Source organism: Grus americana, chromosome 16, assembly GCF_028858705.1.
Source record: "Grus americana isolate bGruAme1 chromosome 16, bGruAme1.mat, whole genome shotgun sequence".
Taxonomy (NCBI): domain Eukaryota; kingdom Metazoa; phylum Chordata; class Aves; order Gruiformes; family Gruidae; genus Grus; species Grus americana.
This window is the reverse complement of record NC_072867.1, coordinates 7,064,610-7,084,176: the sequence shown is the minus strand read 5'-3', so window position 1 is coordinate 7,084,176 and position 19,567 is coordinate 7,064,610. Positions and strand designations below refer to the sequence as shown.

The following is a 19,567-nucleotide window of genomic DNA, read 5'->3' as shown; positions in this document are numbered from 1 at the left end:
TAACGGTCTGGTCAAGGGATGAAACAGCAAAAAGGTATGGTTCAAATATACATGGGAGGTGACAAAGAGGACAGTCATTCAGAAGTTTCAGGAACACTACATGTACGTTTTCTCCCAGAGACATCAGCTGATAGGTAAGATATGTCTCAAATACTGACTCTGAAGCAGATATAAACACTTAAAAATTGGATCAGTGAACTGCTGTCAGCTAGACACAAAAACCATAGATCTGGGCTAGTTGGCCTTTATTAAGGAAGGCTTTCCATATATGTGTCACACATGATTGCAAAATTGCAAGATAAATGACTGTTCTGCTTTTGGATGGGATAATTTTCTTCCGAGTAACGGGTATAGTGCTGTGTTTTGGATTTAGTGTGAGAATAATGTTGATAACACATTAATGTTTTTTAGTTGTTGCTAAGTAGTGTTTACAATTAAGTCAAGGACTTTTCAGCTTTTCAAGGCCTGACTGCAAGGAGGTACAAACCTTCCGCAGGAGGTGCACAAGAAGCTGGGAGTGGACACAGCCAGGACAGCTTACCCAAACTGGCCAAAGGGATATTCCATACTGTATGACATTGTGTTCAGTATATAAATTTGGGGGGAAGTTGGCTGGGGTGTGATCACTGCTCGGGGACAGGCTGGGCATTGGCTGGTGGATGGTGAGCAATTGCACTGTACATTGCTTGTTTCATATTTTCTATTATTATTTTCTCTTCCTTTGCTGTCCTATTAAACTGTCTATCTCAACCCAGGAGTTTTACTGGTTTGGTTTTTTCCCTTTTTCCCGACTGTCTTCCCCATCCCACCAGCGGGGGGGGAGGTGAGCAAGCAGCTGCCTGGTCCTTAGTTGCCAGCTGAGGTTAAACCAAGACGACGACTAAATGGCCTGATGTTGGAAGATTTACTGTCCTGATCACAATTATGACTAAAGGATATCTGTAAGATACCTGCTAACTAGTTGTTAGCACTATTTATGAAACTGCACATTTAATAAAGGGCGCCTCAGCACAGTGTAAGTCATAAGAGCATAGAAGCAGTACAGAAACTAATCAACATAAATGCAAAAGATACTATGCATTAAGGGCATTATGGGAGAAAGACTTTTAACCTACCAAAAGTAGGATCCTAAATTAAAGTACAAGAACAAAGAGTAAAAGTTACTATATGTATAAAGTATACTAAGTAGAAGTGGGTGAAGTAGAAGATAAGAAAACATGTGCAACAGGCTGCATTTGAGAAGGAATGCCCCACGCCGATAGCTACATTATTATTGCCTGCTTGTGTCTTCCCCCAATATCATCTAAGCAAAGCAGATACTAGCCACTAACGTGGCATTTCTTTTGTCAGATGCACATTATGTTGTTTCAACTTTGTATAACTTTACAGAAAAGGAAATTAATAATTCTTAGCATCAAAGGGACAGTCTCGCTTGTGCTCTAACAATAGCTTATCTGCTGGAGAACCTAATCTGGAAAAAAACCCACCGTGAACTCTCAGCACACAACAACAAAGTCAACTTCACGATGAGGACTGCATAATGACAGGAGAAATGACTGGGCGGTGTACATGCTACATTTCAGACACTAGCTGAGAATCTGTGAATATTCTTTGCATGTGATGTATTTTCTAGTAAATATGATAACCTGCATCCAATAAGCCCTTTATGATTTCTTCATCTCATCTTCTTTAACTGAAGTGTAAATGGCAAATGATAACTAAGCCATTTACCAACTTAATACATAGAAAAACCTCTGAATTATGAAATAAATGAAGTTAAAGCCTGAGAATTTTCTGTCTGAAGGAAGGGACATCAGTCCAGCTATGGAGGTTACAGGACAGTTTCAAAGCAATCTTTTTTCATCACAGACACAGAAATAAATATACTGACTAATGGAAATGCCAGACAAAACTATGCATGACATTGAATCTTCCTCTCCCACCAAAGGAAAATCAGCCACAATTAAATATTTAGCTGGTCAAGCCTGGTGTGTCACTATAGAACCATTGTTTGCACCCCATTCCAAAATGATGGAGCATTTCAGTTCCTTTAAGTAATGATTAAGTTACGATGTGCTCCAGTTGCCGTCACATGAAGAGAGAATAGCTCTTTCCTATTATATGTCAAAGTCCTATAGGTCACTGTCCAAGTCCCATCTAAGATTCCCAACAGATAACGTTGTCTTTATGTTTCTCAGCTTATACTGAAAACTAAGCGAGTTATGGTTATTGGAATCCTGCTTAAAATTGATGTCTCAGTTCCCTATCCCCCTAGCACAAGACAGAGTTCATGAAGTATACAGGTTCGCCACAAGGGAGACCATCCTGTTTACTTGGGCTAGACACAACCATTGGTTGAAATATTTAATCCAACAATTTTAAACTTTGTACAACAGCTGAAATATGTGTAATTAACTCAAAAACCTTTGAAGTAAAATTTAACTTCAATAACATGGGACTAGTTCACTGACACTGCTATTGTATAATGTGAGCATTTGGTTCTTTTGGCAGGTACTAGCCAGGAAGCAACAGGCATCGTCTCTTTCATAGAGGATGGCTACCTTCTTCTCTGACCTGGTGAGTGTCTGGTCACTTTTTCTCAGGGCTCTGACTTATAAAGGACAAAGCTAACATAATACTAAAGATCCAGATTCCTTAAAGATTGTAAGCTCTTTTGGGACAGAGACCATCTTTCTTTTCTGCGTTTAAACATCACCAATAACAATGGGGCTTGGGGGCATGAAAATCATGTTGCGTGGTCTTTTCCATGCAACAAGATAAAATAAAATAAAATAAAATAAAATAAAATAAAATAAAATAAAATAAAATAAAATAAAATAAAAACTAACAAAAGTCCTGGCAGTTCCATCACTGACAATGCTACTATACTTTTGTCTTCTGAATTATTGAAGATAATACTAATTATTAAGCACTCTGGTTACTTCCCAAAGTAATGAATAGATTAACTACTGCAAAAAGCTAAGAAATTCATTACATAAGCTTTAAAATAAATTAATTTCATCCAAAAATAATTAATTTCATCCATCAAGAGTTTCCATAGGCTTAAACAGGGAAAAAGTAATAAATATTTCTTGCTCTACTTCTCAACTGTCAGTGAGTAGCTATTTTGCTTTCCTTTTTAAGTATTAAAATTGTTAATTTGTAAGTCTATTAGAAAAAAAAAAAAAGGAAAATTGAGAATGTGAGTTCTTAATATGTCTGAATCCTTTTGCCAGTTAGCAAATCCATGGAATTTGAGACAAGATTTTTAAAGGAAATTTAGAGTCTTCTGCTCCATAGGTTCTTGGTTCTTGTCATGTGATAACTTGGGAAATCCAGCTGTGGACTAATTAAGTAACAAGCTCTTGTAAGATGGAACCATAAAAAGGAGTGTTCTTCTAAGTAACTCCCAGTCCAGCATTATTCACACTTGCATTATTTTTTCCCTGCCAGATTGCATTTTCTACCAGCTTCTCTCCATCCAGGCACTGATCTCCAAAAAGCTGTGAGCTCATGAAGTTCATATCTGACATGAGTAGAACACAGAGCATAGTGTCCTCTATACAGAGATGATGTTACTGTCCTGGTCTGTGATGTGCTGGATAAAAAGAGAGAGGCAGTTAAACCCCAAAGGACCATGCACAGATCCTGATGGAACTAAAATCACAATTGTCCTAGGTTTGGTCTGCTAGGTACAGTCTAGGCTGTTCGAGGATAACTCTGTCTAGCCTTGCAGGCACTTGGAAACAGGATGGATGACCAGTGGTATCACACACCTCAAGGTCTAAGTAGTTACATCTTATGGTTTTTTTCATATTTACAGATAAAATTATTTAATTCATCAAAGCAGCCAATGTATCTCAGTCCCTAATCCTCAACCAAGGAAATTTTAGATGGACAGTATTTCCCTAGCCTGGAAGATGCCAAGCTCTTCAATATGCAAGCACATGCTTTCATGGTTAAATAAGTAGGAAAAAAAATACTGAGAAAGGAGAAATTAAATCCCAAGTCAGTCAGGAAGATTTTTGTTTTAATGCAATTACAGAGGCTGAATGTTAAAAGGATCTTTATTATGCTTAAAGATACAACACAGTCAGAAATTAAAGCAGAGAGTACAATAAAATCCTGTTGATTTTTAATGCTGTACTTTTGTGGCATAACATTATGGTTTGATGTACATAGGTTACTGCAGATTGCAGACAAGAAAACCACATCCTCTTCCCCACATCCAGGACTGCCAATTTGTCAGATATTGCAGGCATACAGTGAAAGCTGTACTATCAGGAACATATTTTAAAACTCTCCTTATTGCAAGCAAAGTGGTGGATTATCACTCATATACTAGCACTTAGTCTTGCTACGGCACTGTGGCTGGTGTTGCATTGTGGCAGTAAATTAGAGGGATTTTGGAAAACCATTTAAATCCAAGCGGATGTGAAGTGGACAATGCAGGTTTCCAGAGGGGAAGGGCAAGCGTGGCTACAAAGACTCTGGCCCTGCACAAATCTACACTAATGAGAAGCTGAGGGAGCATTTTATTCTTGCTTTGCAGGTTCAGTTCCAGGGATTATTTCAAATGATCTTAGTGCTGGGAATTGGTGGTAGTTTCCCATATGGATTCCACATTTCTGTCATCAACTATCCTTCTGTGGTAAGTAGCTGTCTCTTGAGGTTGAAAACAGAAAGTGGAGAGGTGCCTGACCTCTCCATTCTCCCCACAAATCTCAAATTTACTGAGCATTTAGCTGATACATCTATGCCTTTTCTTTGGTGAACAGTAACATCACATGTGTAGAGAAATTATTCTTCTTTAAAGAACAGGACGGCACTTTCTGTTTTAAATAGTTACCACATAGTATACAGGCTTCCAAAGGAAGGCAGAAAATGTGCTTTTCGCATGCTCCATCAGGAAGATTGCTGACCAATACAAACTTGAAGGTTTTGCAATATGATCTTAGCTAACTTGTTTTACAAAGTTAATCTCAAAAGAAATCTGATATTAGAACCCCAGGCCAGATCTGAAGTACAACAGCCAAATAATAGGAAGGGATCTTATACTCACTGTCCAGTCAAATCTCATTTTACTTTTCAGCACATCAGGAAGTTTATTAACGAAACCTGGATAGAGCGACATGGCTCCCCCCTCCATCCTGAGACGATCATGCTGTTGTGGTCCTTCATTGTGTCTGTTTATGGGATAGGAGGATTCCTCGGGAGCCTTGGCTGTGGCTACTTGACTACAAAATACAGGAAGTAAGTGTTTCTTGTAACAGCTCAATAGTCAGAAAGTACAGGGAAATACCAAGGTGAACAAACCTCTTCTTCTTGGCTGAAGCAGTCTGATTGAAGACTAAACTGATTTGGTTTGCTAGCACATTCACTTATTTCAAGTAGCAAGCAATTTTTCATCTTATCTGCCCTCCCTAATGAACTGTGTATCTGTAAAGGACGCATTCATCATCACATCACCGGATCAGTGCCTCTGGGAGTAGCAGGATAGTGTACGTGGCTTGTATTCTCTTCAAAATCCCCTGTGACTCTCATAAAGATCTCCCAAGCTCTACAAACTCCAAAAAAAAAAAAGAAGCTGTGTGTCTTGTGTTGTAACACATTATACGCAGTTAGTCTAACCACCTGCAAACCACTGTGTGGAAGATACCCTTAAGTGTCAAAGAAGAGCCAGATTTCCATTTAAATACACAAATTTTGGAGTGATGACATTATATTAAATATTCATATCTAATCTAATGAAAATGTGAAGAGAATAGAAAAAAAAATTTGCCTGTAACTACGCTATAAAGATACGATCGGTGCCAAAACAAATTCTCCAAGAGACATCTCCATACTTGGCAATCCATTTTACTGAAAGTCAGTTCCAAACTGTCTTTCCCACTGGATGGAGAAAGGATTCCTCACCAGTCTGGTCTGTTCTCAGTGCCTTGTATGTAACACCACTAATTTCGTTTGCAGAGAAATTGGCAAACATATCTACTTGCTGTGACCCACTTAAAGATCTGCTCCACAACCCACTGATCCAGAGGCCCCTCATATGGGTCTCAACAAACCATCTTAGCCTGCCTGCAATTGTGTTCTTTCCTATCAGGTAAGTGCCCCCAAGAAATTTCTTGTGGGACACTGCCTCATCCCACACTCAGAGGGTCTCCCAAGACTGGGAACAAAATCACACACTTCTCCCATGGGTTATTTAACACATGATAACCTAATTGCTGAATCACAGTCTTCTGAATAGAGGATCTCTGTGAATCCTTAATGTGTGCAAGAGGACTCGTCTAGTAAGCATCACAGCAAAACAAGTGAGTGCAAAAGTCTTTGATTCGAGTCTGAGACATACCAGCTCACGTTTCACACGGAGTATCTTTTGAAATATGCTTCTAAAAACTCTTTCCAACATCTCAGATCACATCCATTTAGCCAAGAGTGTCTTTAATATGAGCCGTTCTAGAGAGGGAGCCATGGACTCAGATTATTTCCGGGGAACAACCTGATATTTTATGAGGAGTTCTAGCCATTTAAAAATCTTGGTGACAAGCTGGGCCAGTTCTTTGATCTCTTTTCCCCACTTGTGGAAATGCTGATGAAGTGTTCCAATTGTTTAAATTCTAAGCTAAGAAATATTACTGAATTAAAATCTAAAGGATCCTGAAATTTTAAAGAATCGCTTTGAATATCTGAGGTCAAAATTATTTCAGCCATTCCTCAAAACAGCAGGAATGGCTGTACCATGCTTCCTGTCACAGCAAGATTAGTCCAAAGAGTACAAAATGTTCTCATTTTGCACTAAATTCTCATGGGCTTTTTCTTTTTTTTTCCAGAAAAAAGTGCCAAATGTGCACCAACCTGATCATGCTGGTAGCTGCACTTTTCATGGCTTTCAGTAAAACAGCCAAATCCTTCGAGATGATTCTGGTCGGACGCTTTCTCTATGGCATTGGTACAGGTATGTGCTCATGCCACTGTGGAGCGCAAGCATCCTTGCTGTCCCAGGGCTGTCTCTACAGGCATTGCCATTCTTGGAGAATGATTTTTAAAGCAAATATACTAGGCATTTAATAAAAGTGAATGACATCATCCCTTTTGCAAGAAATTTTAATCCAAATACCAGAGTGAATGTAAGAGAGGATGGAGTCAGAAAGTTAAGCTTTTCTTGGTATTTTAACAGTCATTTATCCTCTTCTATGTTAAAGGTTTTTCTCTCAATATACATCCTCAGTATGTAGGAGAGATTTCACCCAAGAAGCTGCGTGGATTTACCAACTCAACAGTTGCTGTTTTTCTGACACTGGGAAAACTCACAGGACAGGTTATTGGACTACGGTAAAGACTCCAATCTTTCTACCAGATTACACTAAAAGTAGTAGAAATCTTTCTATAACCTTACCTTCTCACCTAGTCAGTGACTGAGAAACCCTTTCATCTTCCCTAAAACAGGCCTTATCTTATGCCAGAAGAAAAGTTTTGCTCATATTTGAGGCCAACATATAGTTTTAAATATAGAGAAAGAAAAATTAATTACTCATAAACTGATTTCTTGTTATATCCACACCCTTTTTACTAGGGGACTTCCCCTTCAAAATTTACTATACTTACATGAAAAGTCTTAGCAAGATGTTTTGTTACTGTGGTCAAACAAGTCTCATCAGCTCTTTAGACACTATATTGGATCCTAATGATATTTAGAAAGTTTTTCAAAATACCAAATAATTTCTTTAAAACTGTCAGAAATAAAAATAGCCAAATTTGTGAAATTTGCTGAATTATCAATTCAGGTGTTTGCTCCACTGCACCCTTGAATGGAATTTGAGCAATCCTCATCACTCAGGAAAACTTCCTGAACATCCATTCCATTAATTCAGCATAATTTTGTTTCACATACACTTTCCAGGGAGATTTTAGGAAGCGAAGCTTTGTGGCCGTGGTTGTTAGCATCTAGTGGACTTTCAGCATTGGTTCAACTGGTTACTCTCCCATTTTTCCCTGATTCACCATCATACCTCCTGATACAGAAGGGTAATGAGGAAGCCTGCAGGAAAGGTAGAGTGTCTACTTTCCTCACTTACTTCACTTCATTTGATATGTTAGAGACAGCCTCTGTAGAAGACAAGAAAACAGGCAGAGCTGTACAGCACAGTGCCATGGAGTAACAGCAGAGGCAGTTTGAAATAAAACAGTTGAGGTACCTACGGCAATACAGCTGTATTAACCTGGGGCCTCACTCAGTCTAATTTAATCAGTTAAGACAAGAAAGATAGATATATATTAGCATGTCTAACATTTCCCACTTTAGTGGGAGCTACTCCTTCTTTAAAGGAAACAGTTTAGACAGGTCATTTTTTATTAAATAAAATATACTTAAATGTTTATTTTGTTTACAATTAAGTCGACTCAACATTAGAAAGTTATGCTATACTGACAACCAGAGAGACAAAATTCTTCCATCTGCCTACTGCCCCAGACCCAACCAGATGGCAGAAGCAGACAGCACCAACACCACTACCTATGCCAATGGACAGGCAGACTAAAGGGTTTAATACAACCGCTCATGATGGAGCTATACTGGTAGAATAATCCACTCCCTTCTTTCTCCCCAACAGCCATCAGAAGGCTCTGGGGGGAAGGAGACCATCAAGCAGAAATTGATGACATTATGAAGGAGAAGGTTGCAATGACGAGCACAAAAACTTTGCGTGTCCTTGAAGTAATAAAAGAGAGATCTTTGCGTTGGCAACTTTACATCTTGATGACTGTCATGACCACCTTGCAGCTCTGTGGAATCAATGCAGTTGAGTGCTCTCTTTATCCCCAGAACATGAGACAACTCTAGGCAGCACTACAAACCCCTCCAAGCTAATGTTATTATGCCAGCTTAGAATTGCATCAGAATTGCAACACTTTTTTCACAGGTGCATTTCCTCTCTGCATTTTTCAGATATACTTCTATTCTTTTGAAGTATTCCACACAGCCAAGTTTGAAGAATACCTTATCCCATACGTGTCCCTGGGAGTTGGGTTGTGTGAATGCTTATCCTCTATACTGTGTGTAAGTCTTTTCAGACTCGAGTTTGAAGGAAAAATTTAATGTGGTCAACAGTTGTACTTTTCCTTACTTATAACTGGGCTCAGGGAAGATTTGCATAACCTAAGACACATCTTCCTGCTTCTGCAAAACCACATGCAGGATAAAAGGCAGCTCTTTTCCCAAATTATTTCCACAACTGTATGGCTTCAGACTATTTTTTATTCTGTAAAATAATTTTCTGATGTTCTGAATTAGATGTGTGTATGTATGCATGCACAATTCGATATATACCAGCACGCAAGAAAGGGAACTGTCTACCAACAGCCTAGGGTCGACTAATAAACACAGCTTAATTAATAATGAATTAGCTTTGCAGAAGCTAATCAAATTCACGAGGAATTAAGCAACTTGCAAGTTACATTGATTTCTGGCTATTATTCAAGTAAGTCTTCTGCAAAGAACATATGGAGAGGGGAGTAATTACTTCATTTGAGATCTGGGGTTTATGACCTGTGTTTTCTGCTTTTCAGAGCACCCTTATAGACCGATTTGGGAGGAAGGTGCTGCTGTTTGGAGGGTATACGTTGATGTGTTCTGTGCTAGCACTCCTTACCATGACCCTGTCACTGCAGGTAAACAGGCAGCAGCCTTCTGGCTACTCACCCAGCATCAGCTCACCTTTCCGGTCTTGCCTCACAGGATATGTACAAAAACTTGAGTCAGTGACAGAAAATACAGAGCTCTGCTATTCTGTCATGTATCTAATGGTTTGATATCACTGGTTTCTTACTTTTAGCATCAGTTTTTCTGGATGCATTACTTCAGTGTTATCTTGATCTTCCTATTCGTTATCTTCTATGGAATTGGACCATGTGAGTACATCAATGGCAACTCTGGGAGGAAATTTTGTATCATATTGATTGGTGACACAACTGGCAGAGGAAGAACAGACAGTACCATGGTAAAAAGTTCTGGAAATTAAGGAGGGAAGGGCAGATATGTACAAGTGGGTGATAGGAAAAGGATGCAGACATCTCAAATTTTGCTGCTGATCACAGGATCTAAATAATTTAAAATACAGTATCATCTTCTCCAGAGGGTTTGAGACAGAAATTTCAGAACAGTTTTTTAAATACTCGCATAAAACCAGGATTCTAGGCATTGCCAGATATATTATAGTAATAATCTTAATTAACTTGGCAAGCTAAGTTTTATGCCTACCAACATGCTTAAGGTGGAACTGACCACAGGAGCCAAAAGAGGAGCTGGTTTTATAAATTACCACACTAATAATGGCTACCAGTGCAATATGGAACTGCACAGATCCACTGGCACCAGAAACAGGATTCCAGTATGTACAAGAGAAACCTAAATTAACAGCTGTAGTCCCTTCCTGGAATCAAGGCCTTTCACTTCATGGCAGAGGCCATCTGCCAGCAGGCCACCTATTCTGCCATTTGGAGGATCTTTGGCAGGAGCAAGGAAACATGTATATCTGGTTTGTGTTTTGCTTTTCTTTTTCAGCTGGAGCCACAATATCTGTTATGGTTGAAATCTTCAGCCAGTCATTCAGACCATCAGCCTTTCTGATTGTTGGCTGCATCAATTGGATGGGACTGTTTGTACTTGGGATGATTTTTCCATTGATTGTTGTAAGTGACTCTAACTGGATCCCTCCCTCCAGGGTAATTATATTCTGAATGCTGACAGGGAGCAAAATAATAGCAATAAATTGCAATGATATGCAAAGCTTAGAGTTCTGTCCAAATACCAAACCTGCTCAGGAATCCCCCAGGCCTGTCAGAGGAGAAGCAATTGGACTCAGGTCAAACGTGGCCAGTGGAAAGTCCTGGTTTGATACCCATCCTGGTTTGTGTATTAAGCACACCTTTGAATTTTAATTACTAAGACACAGACTTGCATCCAAGGCCAGGGAAATAGAAATTAGATTCTTTTTTTTTATATATATTTTCTCTCATTTCTGATTGCAGGATAACCTTGGACCCTTCTGCTTCCTTATCTTTTTTGGAATCCTTGCTTTATCAGCAATTTTCATCTACCTGTATCTCCCCGAGACCAAGGGAAAGTCAATCATGGAAATAAAAGCAGAGTTCAACAAGCTGAATTTTGGGAAAAAAGAAACCTCAGTCACTGAAAATAACTTTCCTAAGGAACAGTTGTTCTGCACCAAACTCTGAATGTCCAGAGAAATTTGCATCTCTTAGAAAAGACAGGAAACAATGTTGCAATAGAACTAAACAGGAAACATTAAAAACAGACTGCAAGCTTTTCTGTCTCTTTTTCTCGTTTTTTTTTTTTATATAAATATGAAATTCACTATGCTAGAGGGGTTTTTTTCTTGCTGTTATCTAAATATTTTCATAGGAAATTTCATTACTCAGTTTCAAGATCTACTGGATATAATGAGATTTTTTTCTAAAAAAACCCCAACCTTTTATGCTAGTCTAGCTTACGAAGTTTTAAAATATTTTGTTAACAGTCCATAGGGCCCAAATCCTGCTACAAGAACATACATACAGGCTCTACTCACAGCCCTGGACCCACAGCTCTGGGCCTCAGTTGGTCTCTCTTGTTCCCAGGAGTCCTGTCCAATGCCACAGATACCTGAATAGTTTGTTACTGAGCTTTTCCAAACAAGACCTCACACCTCAGAATCAGGAAAGTGCTGACAAATAGTTCAGAGAAGAGTATCGGAAATATGAAGGAACAAGTGAAATAATTTAAGAAGATAAACTAAGGGAAGGAAGGAGTAAAAAAGCTAAATGATCATCAGTCATAAGGCTGGGGAGACACAGAAGTCTAAAATATTTGCCCAGTAGGCTGATAGAGGAAAAGCTAGATACGTAGTTTAGGGTGGCCCAAGCAGATAATGGTTCAAAACTTAGCACACTAAATTAGGAAAAAAGGATCCAGCCATGGTAACAGGAAAAAAAAATATTGGAAGTGAAATTGTACTGTGCAACAATCCTTCTGGAGATGTACTGGAAATCTCAGTGGAGAACATCCTAGTAACTCTAGGCAGGGAGAAGGACCTGCCAAACAGAGTTGTTATTGTATGCAAAAGAAGTAAAATGGCTCCTATAAAATAAAGCACACTCCCAAGAGCATCTCTGGTGTCTAAGGATCTGATTTCCAACCTGGTACATAAGCTTCTGGGAATTACATCAGATGTTTTCAGAGAAGAAAGAGTTTGTTTTGGAAATGTTTTTCTTGTTATGTAAGCAAGCTACGAATAACTAGTGATTATTGTACCCAGCAGAAAAAATAGGTTGTGAAGTTCATTGGAAATACAGTCTAAGTTTTTCCAAGTGACCACTAACAACTGTAGTATAATTTGTGACTAGATGCTTTGGATCATGCCACCTGCTTTCAACTAATCACTGAAGAAAAGATTCATCAATATGGCAAACAGTGGTTCCTCTCCTTACAGATGGAGCTGTCACTTGAGTTTGTTTTTAATGCTTTGATATATGAAACATGCCCTGAAAATTCTGTTTGTACAAACAGATGTTATTTCTGGATTTTTTTTTCAGGATGTACATTATCTTCAGAATGCTTTGGATACAGGAGACAATCCACTTTCATGGGCCGTAGCTGAACACTGGCACATAGTAATTCATCTCCTGACTTTTTATTTTCTGGCTTCTTACAGAAAGGGTGCTACAGGGGAGGAACTGACTTAAAATCAACATACACCACACAATCAACTTAAGCATGTTCACACGGAGGTTTTCACTGTTTAAAAGTATTTGTTTAAATTACACCATTGCAGTACAAGCATTTAGTTCAAGCTATAGAAAGCTCTCCCTCTTTTCCACAGGCTGGGGAACGGAGTTAGTAGAAAAGCCCTTAACTCACAGAAACTACTAGGCATAAAGACACCCATCACATTTAACATGGAGAGATTAAAAAAAAAATAATATTTTATCCCCATCAGCATTTTCAACCTGCTTTCCCCACACACATCTCATTGCGAACACCCCCTACCAAATGCCCTATGAGCCCCCTAAATCACTTCTCTCATGTAAGACTCTACTAGGTAGCAAAGAGAACTGATCCCAGCTCTGCCACATACTCCACTCTGGATAAAACCTGCTCATTTTAGAAAGCCTGTGGATTTCCTATCTGTCAGGAGATCCTGTTGACTGTTATGGGACTATTTGCACAACAAAGAAGAAAGTTAAAAACAAGCTTCCTCTGAGTGTGTAGAATCCAATGCTCACCACAGTGGGAAACCAAGATCCCAATTTTAAGGTATCTTTGTCATGACTTAGTCACAGTTCAGGGAAGGTCTCCACAACATGTGCTACTGGGGTTTTCCTGTTATGGTCTATTCCACAGAAAGAGTTCCAGACCTTTCAACTGAGGCGCCCATCTAAATTTTTTAAATAAGACTTGTGTAAAAAGGCACATTATAACTCTCCCACTTTCAAACAGTCCCTGAAACACTTGCTTTTCTACTGGTTTTCATAATCAAGCTGTACCCAAATATGAAGTTTCATTTTGGATGCTTTGATTTCCAGAGTGCAAAAAGCCAGCTTCCCCTCCTACGAGAGCTGTACATTAACTGTCTGCATTAGCAGCGAGCAGCCCGCAGATGGCACATGAAGCCTCCCGAAACACTCCCACCCCTCCAGGTGCACCTGAAGAAGGTACCACTCACTATTTAAAGGCTCCTGAGGTGCTTACCAGTACAGTGGGTAAGTCATCTTGTGGGTGAGTTAGGAGTAAAGCTGTGAATAAGGTGAGCTGAAAGAAAAACCTCTTGCAATCCAAAGATGCCTAAGTTTGTTGTTAACACAAATATAAGCAAGGATGAAGTTCCAGAGTCTTTCACAGGGGAGCTCACCCAGCAGTTATCAAAAGCAATGGGCAAACCAGCACAGGTAAGTCCAGGTGCTCCTTAGTCAGCTGTGCCTATGCAATGAACTATTTCTCAGTGATAGCCTCTATAAGCTAATAAACCTAATGACTCACCAGTATTGTCTTCTCTCTGTACAAATATCAACACTTGTTTGCTGTATTTTAGCTCTGCTGAGGTCTCAAAACACTTAAAAGTATTTAAGCTAGCTTTGTGTATCATGGTATTCCATGTAGGTGAAGACACTGGATGTGTGTGGGTATGTATATGCAGGTATCTCTGTGAATACTTCAAGAATCTAACTGACTGAAAGCAGCCTCACCTTCTAACTTCCTTGTTGAGTCCTGCTGAATGTGTGCTTGTTATCTGCCACCAAATTGCCTGTAGCCTAGTGGTTACAGCTGAAGAAAAAATAAGATATTCAGCTAGGACATCTAGTGACAATACCCGTGTGATGTCTTGTTATGTACAGTCAAAATACCAGAGTAAAACCTGTCTGCTGGTTTCATTACTAAACTGAGGGATTCTTACCTGCCAAAGCCCATGGCAATATGCTACTGAGGTAAAGTACTGAAATACCAATTTAAAACAACTACCATCAAGGGTCTTATAAGGCTTTTATTTCTTTAATCTTGAGAGGTCTCTGGTTGTTACTGAAGACTGTTGATGAATATGGAAAAACAAAATGAAAGCTCCTCTGCAGAGCTGTAAGCTATTCCTGAGTTGCTGTAGAAGCAGTAACTTAAGTGAATCAGCTATAGAACTTTAGCAGCTTGAAGTACCTTTTCTAAGTGTTCACTAGCAAATGAGTGTTTTCAGAAAATGTTTCTTATTTTACTTTGGGAGTGATGCTTTGAAACTGTAGAAAGAATGAAGTTGGGATGCCTACAGAAAGGATTCTGAGGGCTCCCCAGCAAACCTTTCTCTGTGTGCTGCGACACCCGAAGCTCTTGAGCAGATCTTTGCTCTTCACGGAAACAAAGTGGTCTGAAATGGTAGTCACCCTGGACTACTTAAGATGGCAAGAGAGATCTCTGAGCCCCTTAGCAATCATTTGATAACTGCCACAAGTGAAAGTGTCTTGAGAAGGGAAAAAGAGGAAACAATGGACCTAAAATTAAAAACCAAATGGGATAACTGAAAATATTAGAACAAATTTTGGAATGTCTTAAAAGTGGTAAGAAGAAAATTGTGAGCAGCTGGCATGGCTTGTCAAAATTAGGAACATTTGAAACAGTCCCACAGTACTGTCTTATGCTCAGATCTAGTCAACGCTTCCAGTAATGATTCACTGGACTGAGATGCGCAGATAACAATAGCTTGTATGCACAGGAGACAGTAAGAATTCAAGACGACAGTAAGAGATATCTTCTCAAGTCAAGAAGCTTTATTTTAATAGCTGATAAGTCAAACTGCACAAAAGACAAAGAATAATTCATTGAAGAGCAAAGGATTTGGGAAGCTATTATAGGTTACAACACAAATAAGAGGTAAGAATGCATGGGAGCAGGGCGATTTCACTTCTGTTGTGCACAAGGTAAAAGTAAGCCTCAGCAGGAGCACTCCATCCGGCCTCGGGGCCTCTACTTTGAGAAAGAGGTAGGCAGATTGAGATGCACTGAAGGAAAAATGCTAAAGGAATAGGAAACTATAAGGATAAACAGACATTCTGGCTCTTCTAGGAGAGAAGGCTGAAGAGGAAGGCTGTTATAGAAGAGGCAGGAACATTTTATTTTTTTTCTTTCTCAGTGTCATAAGGCAGGAAGCAGCCAGCTTAACTTGCAGTGAAGTTTTCAGCTAGTTCTTGGAGAACTTTAAAAGTTTCTGTGACTTCCAGTCAGATTCCGCGTTGGACTTGCACCATGGATTCCACCAGTGGTGGGATGGTTAATAGTACTGACATTTCTTTGACCAATTAGAAATTTCAGTTCTACACTGACAATTAGAATATTTTTATTTGTTGCTGTATGGCTGTGGACTTTAAAGGACAGTTGTATGTGGTTGGATGCTCTCAACAAATTGACCTGATATCGAGTTAAAAAGCCAATCGACCTGGAGAAGCCTGGTTCTACTGTGTCTCTTCCAGACAGATTGTTTGTCTCATAAAGGGGCCCCTCTTTCTCCAGGGGTAGTAATGGAGCTCTATGCAATCAACCGGTCTCATTAAACATGCAGGAAATAAATCTCTGCTAAATTTGACCAAAGTTAGTTATCTCAGGGGAATAGTCAGAAGCATGTTTTAGACTTATATAAGCCTTGTCTCCACAGAAAGCAGGCTTAACTGTAAGTGGGAGTAAGATTATTTTTTTTGCAACACATGTAGTAATATAATGAAATTCTTATGTAAAACTGATGTGTTCTACCCCTCTTCAAAAAAAAAAAAAAATTAATTCTAGCATAGGAAATAAGTACTTGCTGTTGGGTGGGGGTGGGGGTGTGTCAGCTGGTGGCTCTTGCATAACAGCTCCTGAATATAAAGCTAGAGGCCAGGGCTGGGATGCAGCTGGAACAGGTTTGTGCAGCCGTGTGGAAGGGATATGTAACGGGACTTAGAAATATACAGAGAACAACAAAGAGATTTTTTTGAAGGGGACATGCAAGCTCTTCGTGGCAAAGGAGGCAATAGGAAAGGGAGAGCCTCTTAGTTATAACACAGAAAGAAGGAAAGGATTAGGGTGGGCTGGAATGCAGAGCTTTCCTCTCACAGGAAATGGTACCATTTCAAAAATACTTATTTTTATTTTTAATCAAATAGGGTTGTTTTTCTACTGGAAAAAAACTCTTTCAAGTGTTTTCAAACTGCTCTAAAAAATAATGCTAATTAACACTTCAGCTTGATTTAAAAAAAAAAAAACCTGCTTCCAGGGTAGATGTTGTAGGTACATCTATGCCTTTATTTGGCATAAAGTTGAGAGCACAGGGTGTCCAGCCAGGGGAGAACAGGGCCAAGCAAGCGGTACCTCAGCAGGATCTTCTTGGCTTATCCTGTACTACTGTGGTCTGATGCACCTTGCACCCAAACAAGCTGTAAATGATGGCCAAGACTAATTACTCGGACAACTCCTGGTACTCAGGCTAGCTTGTTTTACCAAGAGGGTTAATTGCTGCTGAGTTCCAATGATGCGCTGCTAATAAACGTGGGTAAGAACAGTACAGAAGCCAGATGGATGCCAAAGGAACTGATCCCTGGATTCCCCAATGTGTGGATCTGACACTGTGTATTAGCAGCAGGGAAAATTGCAGGCTGGTCATTAATATTAACATAGATACTTTCTTCTATTTTTCCTGCTATCAAGAACAAAAGTAGGATTAGACTGTATTTTGTTTAATGAGGGGGATGTTGATTTAGACCTCTGCTGTGTCAGTTCACATTTACCTCAGCAGGGAAGACTGCAGCAGGAGCCAGTGAGGTGCAAAATCTCTCTGGAACGTAGGGCACCAGCAATGCAATTGCACACCCCCACTGGCACCCAGCCTTCCTGCACAGGCAGGGAGAGCCAACTGGCTCAGCGGAGGTTCTGATATATTGCAGGTCACTGAGCTCTTGGAGCACCTGAACTTTCCACCCAAAATTCAGTGTTGGTAAAGACAATAATGCAGGGTCCTCCTTCCAACAGCATACCTGCACTGAGCATCCAGAATCCATCTTTCAGTAGGTAATTGGGCACACGGGTTGAAGGTTGCAATTATCTATAGTGCATGGTGTTCACAGCAAGACCAGCAGCACTTGTCAAGCACTGAGCACTTCTGTGATTCCCTCCTCTAAAGCAATACCCACACATGCCTCTTGCCCTATTTTGAATGTTTCAGCAGAGTCTGCTTACATGGTGGACTCCAGACCACCCATCCACTTTTGTCCTCGGCTTCACACGTGTTTGGATACAAAAGGAGAGTATCTGCTGCTGACTAGCCAGAGGTAGTCGCTGAAGCCTGGAGGTGGGCAGCCCAGCATACAAGGTGCAGTTGTTTCCCCCCACAACTGTCCTTACCCAGCCAGAGCAATTATTAGGAACCAAGGCTCCCAAGCCTAAACAGTATCATGTCTTTGTGCTGGCCTTTGACACATGGGTCTTTGAGTAGAACACAGATCTAGACAGTAAGATGTCAACGCGTGAAAGGCTTGCTCATGGCAAGCACGGTATGGTGGAAAGTCGTTGAGGAGAAGACAGCAGTTAGGAAAGGATCTGTGCTGCAGGGTAACAATAAGAACAAGAGTGAAACTATTTGCGTTTTAGTGAAAAGCATCTCTGAGTGCCCAAGACTGCCTTTTTTATTTTATGTGCTGCTATTGCTTTTAGTTAAGAATATAGCCATTCAGCAATAGATTAAAGAAATGTGATGGCAGTGCCTGCTCCCAAATGGTATGTCATGGGAATATGGCTGTATTTCACACCTTCTTATCTTTGTGACTTACAGGAAAATACTTAGGAAGCCTGGAAGTGCAATGAAGTACATGCAGGGGAATTTCAAAAGCATAACTGATAGGCATGCACCTATTTTCACTGCAGTTTAGGTACACAAATACCTACCTAGATTTTCAAAACTTTTCTAATATGGCAAAGGAAAATAATATTCCTTTTCTTCTTCTCCCAATAGTATCTAGCAATACAGATCTCTCCTGATCAGGTGATGTCCTTTGGTGGCTCCACAGACCCGTGTGCTATGTGCTTTCTCTACAGCATTGGCAAGATAGGCGAGCAGGAGAACAAGGTCTACTCCAAATTGCTTTGTGACCTGCTGAACAAACAACTGAAAATACCCTCTGACAGGTGAGGTCATAAAGCAACTTGTCTGACATGACTTTCCACAGATTGTTACAACTATTAATCCCAAACTTGTCCTTTGGTGTTCTTCTGTTATCAAGCTGCTTTAAGAGGCTAAATGCCAAGTCAATAGAGCAACGCTCCAATTAAAAAGAGGACAGGAGCAATCGCAAGAGCTGCAACGCCAATGGCTAGAAGCTGTAAAATTTCCTAGTTAAAATGATAGAGGCTCAGGCACTGCATGTACCCACAGATCTCAATGTGCAAAAGCCCAGGTACAGATACAATAACTTGCTGTTATTAAATTGATCACTTGAGTAACATGTATTAACACTTCCCTACTGCCTGTGAGGTACAAGTGGAGGTCTACTACAAAAGCTTCCACTTGCATAAAAGTTGTTCTAGTCCTTTTCCTGAAGGTATGCCAATCTGCTCCAGAAATGAGTGTAAATAAACCACAGCGTCCTGAGATCTCCTTAAAACAAGAAGTAGAAAAACACTAGGAACTCCAGAATGCGAGTAGGCAAAGGCATTAAGGGCCGGGGCGGGGGGAAGGATTGCAAGGCCTGAGAAGTGTAAAGCCATGGGGGACAGTCTACAGTGTGGCTGTGTGTGTCCTGTTGCAAGAACGCCCTGGCCAGCCTGCAGCACTCTGCTCTTGGCAGCTAATGTGTCTGTCTTCCCTTTCAGAATCTATGTCAGCTTCTTCGACATCAGTGCTGGCAATGTAGGCTGGAACAACACCACCTTTGCTTGAGGTGCTGTTGGGTGGTAACAGCTTACTCCTGAACCCTCACCATGGTTTTTGAGCACTGTAGTTCTAGTCATGTAACTGGTATGTGGCACAAATGCAAAAGTCAGCAGTTCCTTAGTCGCTGCTACCTA

General features: G+C 40.1%; 2 protein-coding genes across 4 annotated transcripts; both read left to right on the top strand.

Moving 5' to 3' along the window:
• Positions 1 to 7: 7 nt before the first annotated feature.
• On the top strand, positions 8 to 11,324 carry LOC129213650 (solute carrier family 2, facilitated glucose transporter member 11-like). 3 transcript variants are annotated; one of them, XR_008579486.1, is made up of 13 exons: positions 8 to 134; positions 2,512 to 2,577; positions 4,553 to 4,651; positions 5,093 to 5,253; positions 6,834 to 6,958; positions 7,206 to 7,335; positions 7,904 to 8,052; positions 8,613 to 8,800; positions 8,948 to 9,058; positions 9,568 to 9,669; positions 9,834 to 9,998; positions 10,562 to 10,689; positions 11,029 to 11,168. XR_008579486.1 is itself a non-coding variant. In XM_054844129.1 (13 exons), the coding sequence occupies exons 2-13, from the start codon at positions 2,554 to 2,556 to the stop codon at positions 11,233 to 11,235; spliced, it is 1,500 nt and encodes a 499-aa protein (XP_054700104.1). In that variant the 5' UTR covers positions 8 to 134; positions 2,512 to 2,553; the 3' UTR covers positions 11,236 to 11,324. The 3 variants fall into 3 exon arrangements, 2 of the variants coding, with proteins under 2 accessions (XP_054700104.1, XP_054700105.1); XM_054844129.1 differs by having other exon boundaries at positions 9,834 to 9,909; positions 11,029 to 11,324; XM_054844130.1 differs by lacking the exons at positions 8 to 134; positions 2,512 to 2,577; positions 4,553 to 4,651 and adding an exon at positions 5,973 to 6,103 and having other exon boundaries at positions 5,122 to 5,253; positions 9,834 to 9,909; positions 11,029 to 11,324.
• Positions 11,325 to 13,836: 2,512 nt separating this feature from the next.
• On the top strand, positions 13,837 to 19,439 carry LOC129213837 (macrophage migration inhibitory factor-like). The gene is made up of 3 exons (XM_054844591.1): positions 13,837 to 13,944; positions 18,516 to 18,688; positions 19,373 to 19,439. Exons 1-3 carry the CDS (start codon positions 13,837 to 13,839, stop codon positions 19,437 to 19,439), a joined length of 348 nt encoding a protein of 115 aa, XP_054700566.1.
• The last annotated feature ends 128 nt before the right edge of the window (positions 19,440 to 19,567 follow it).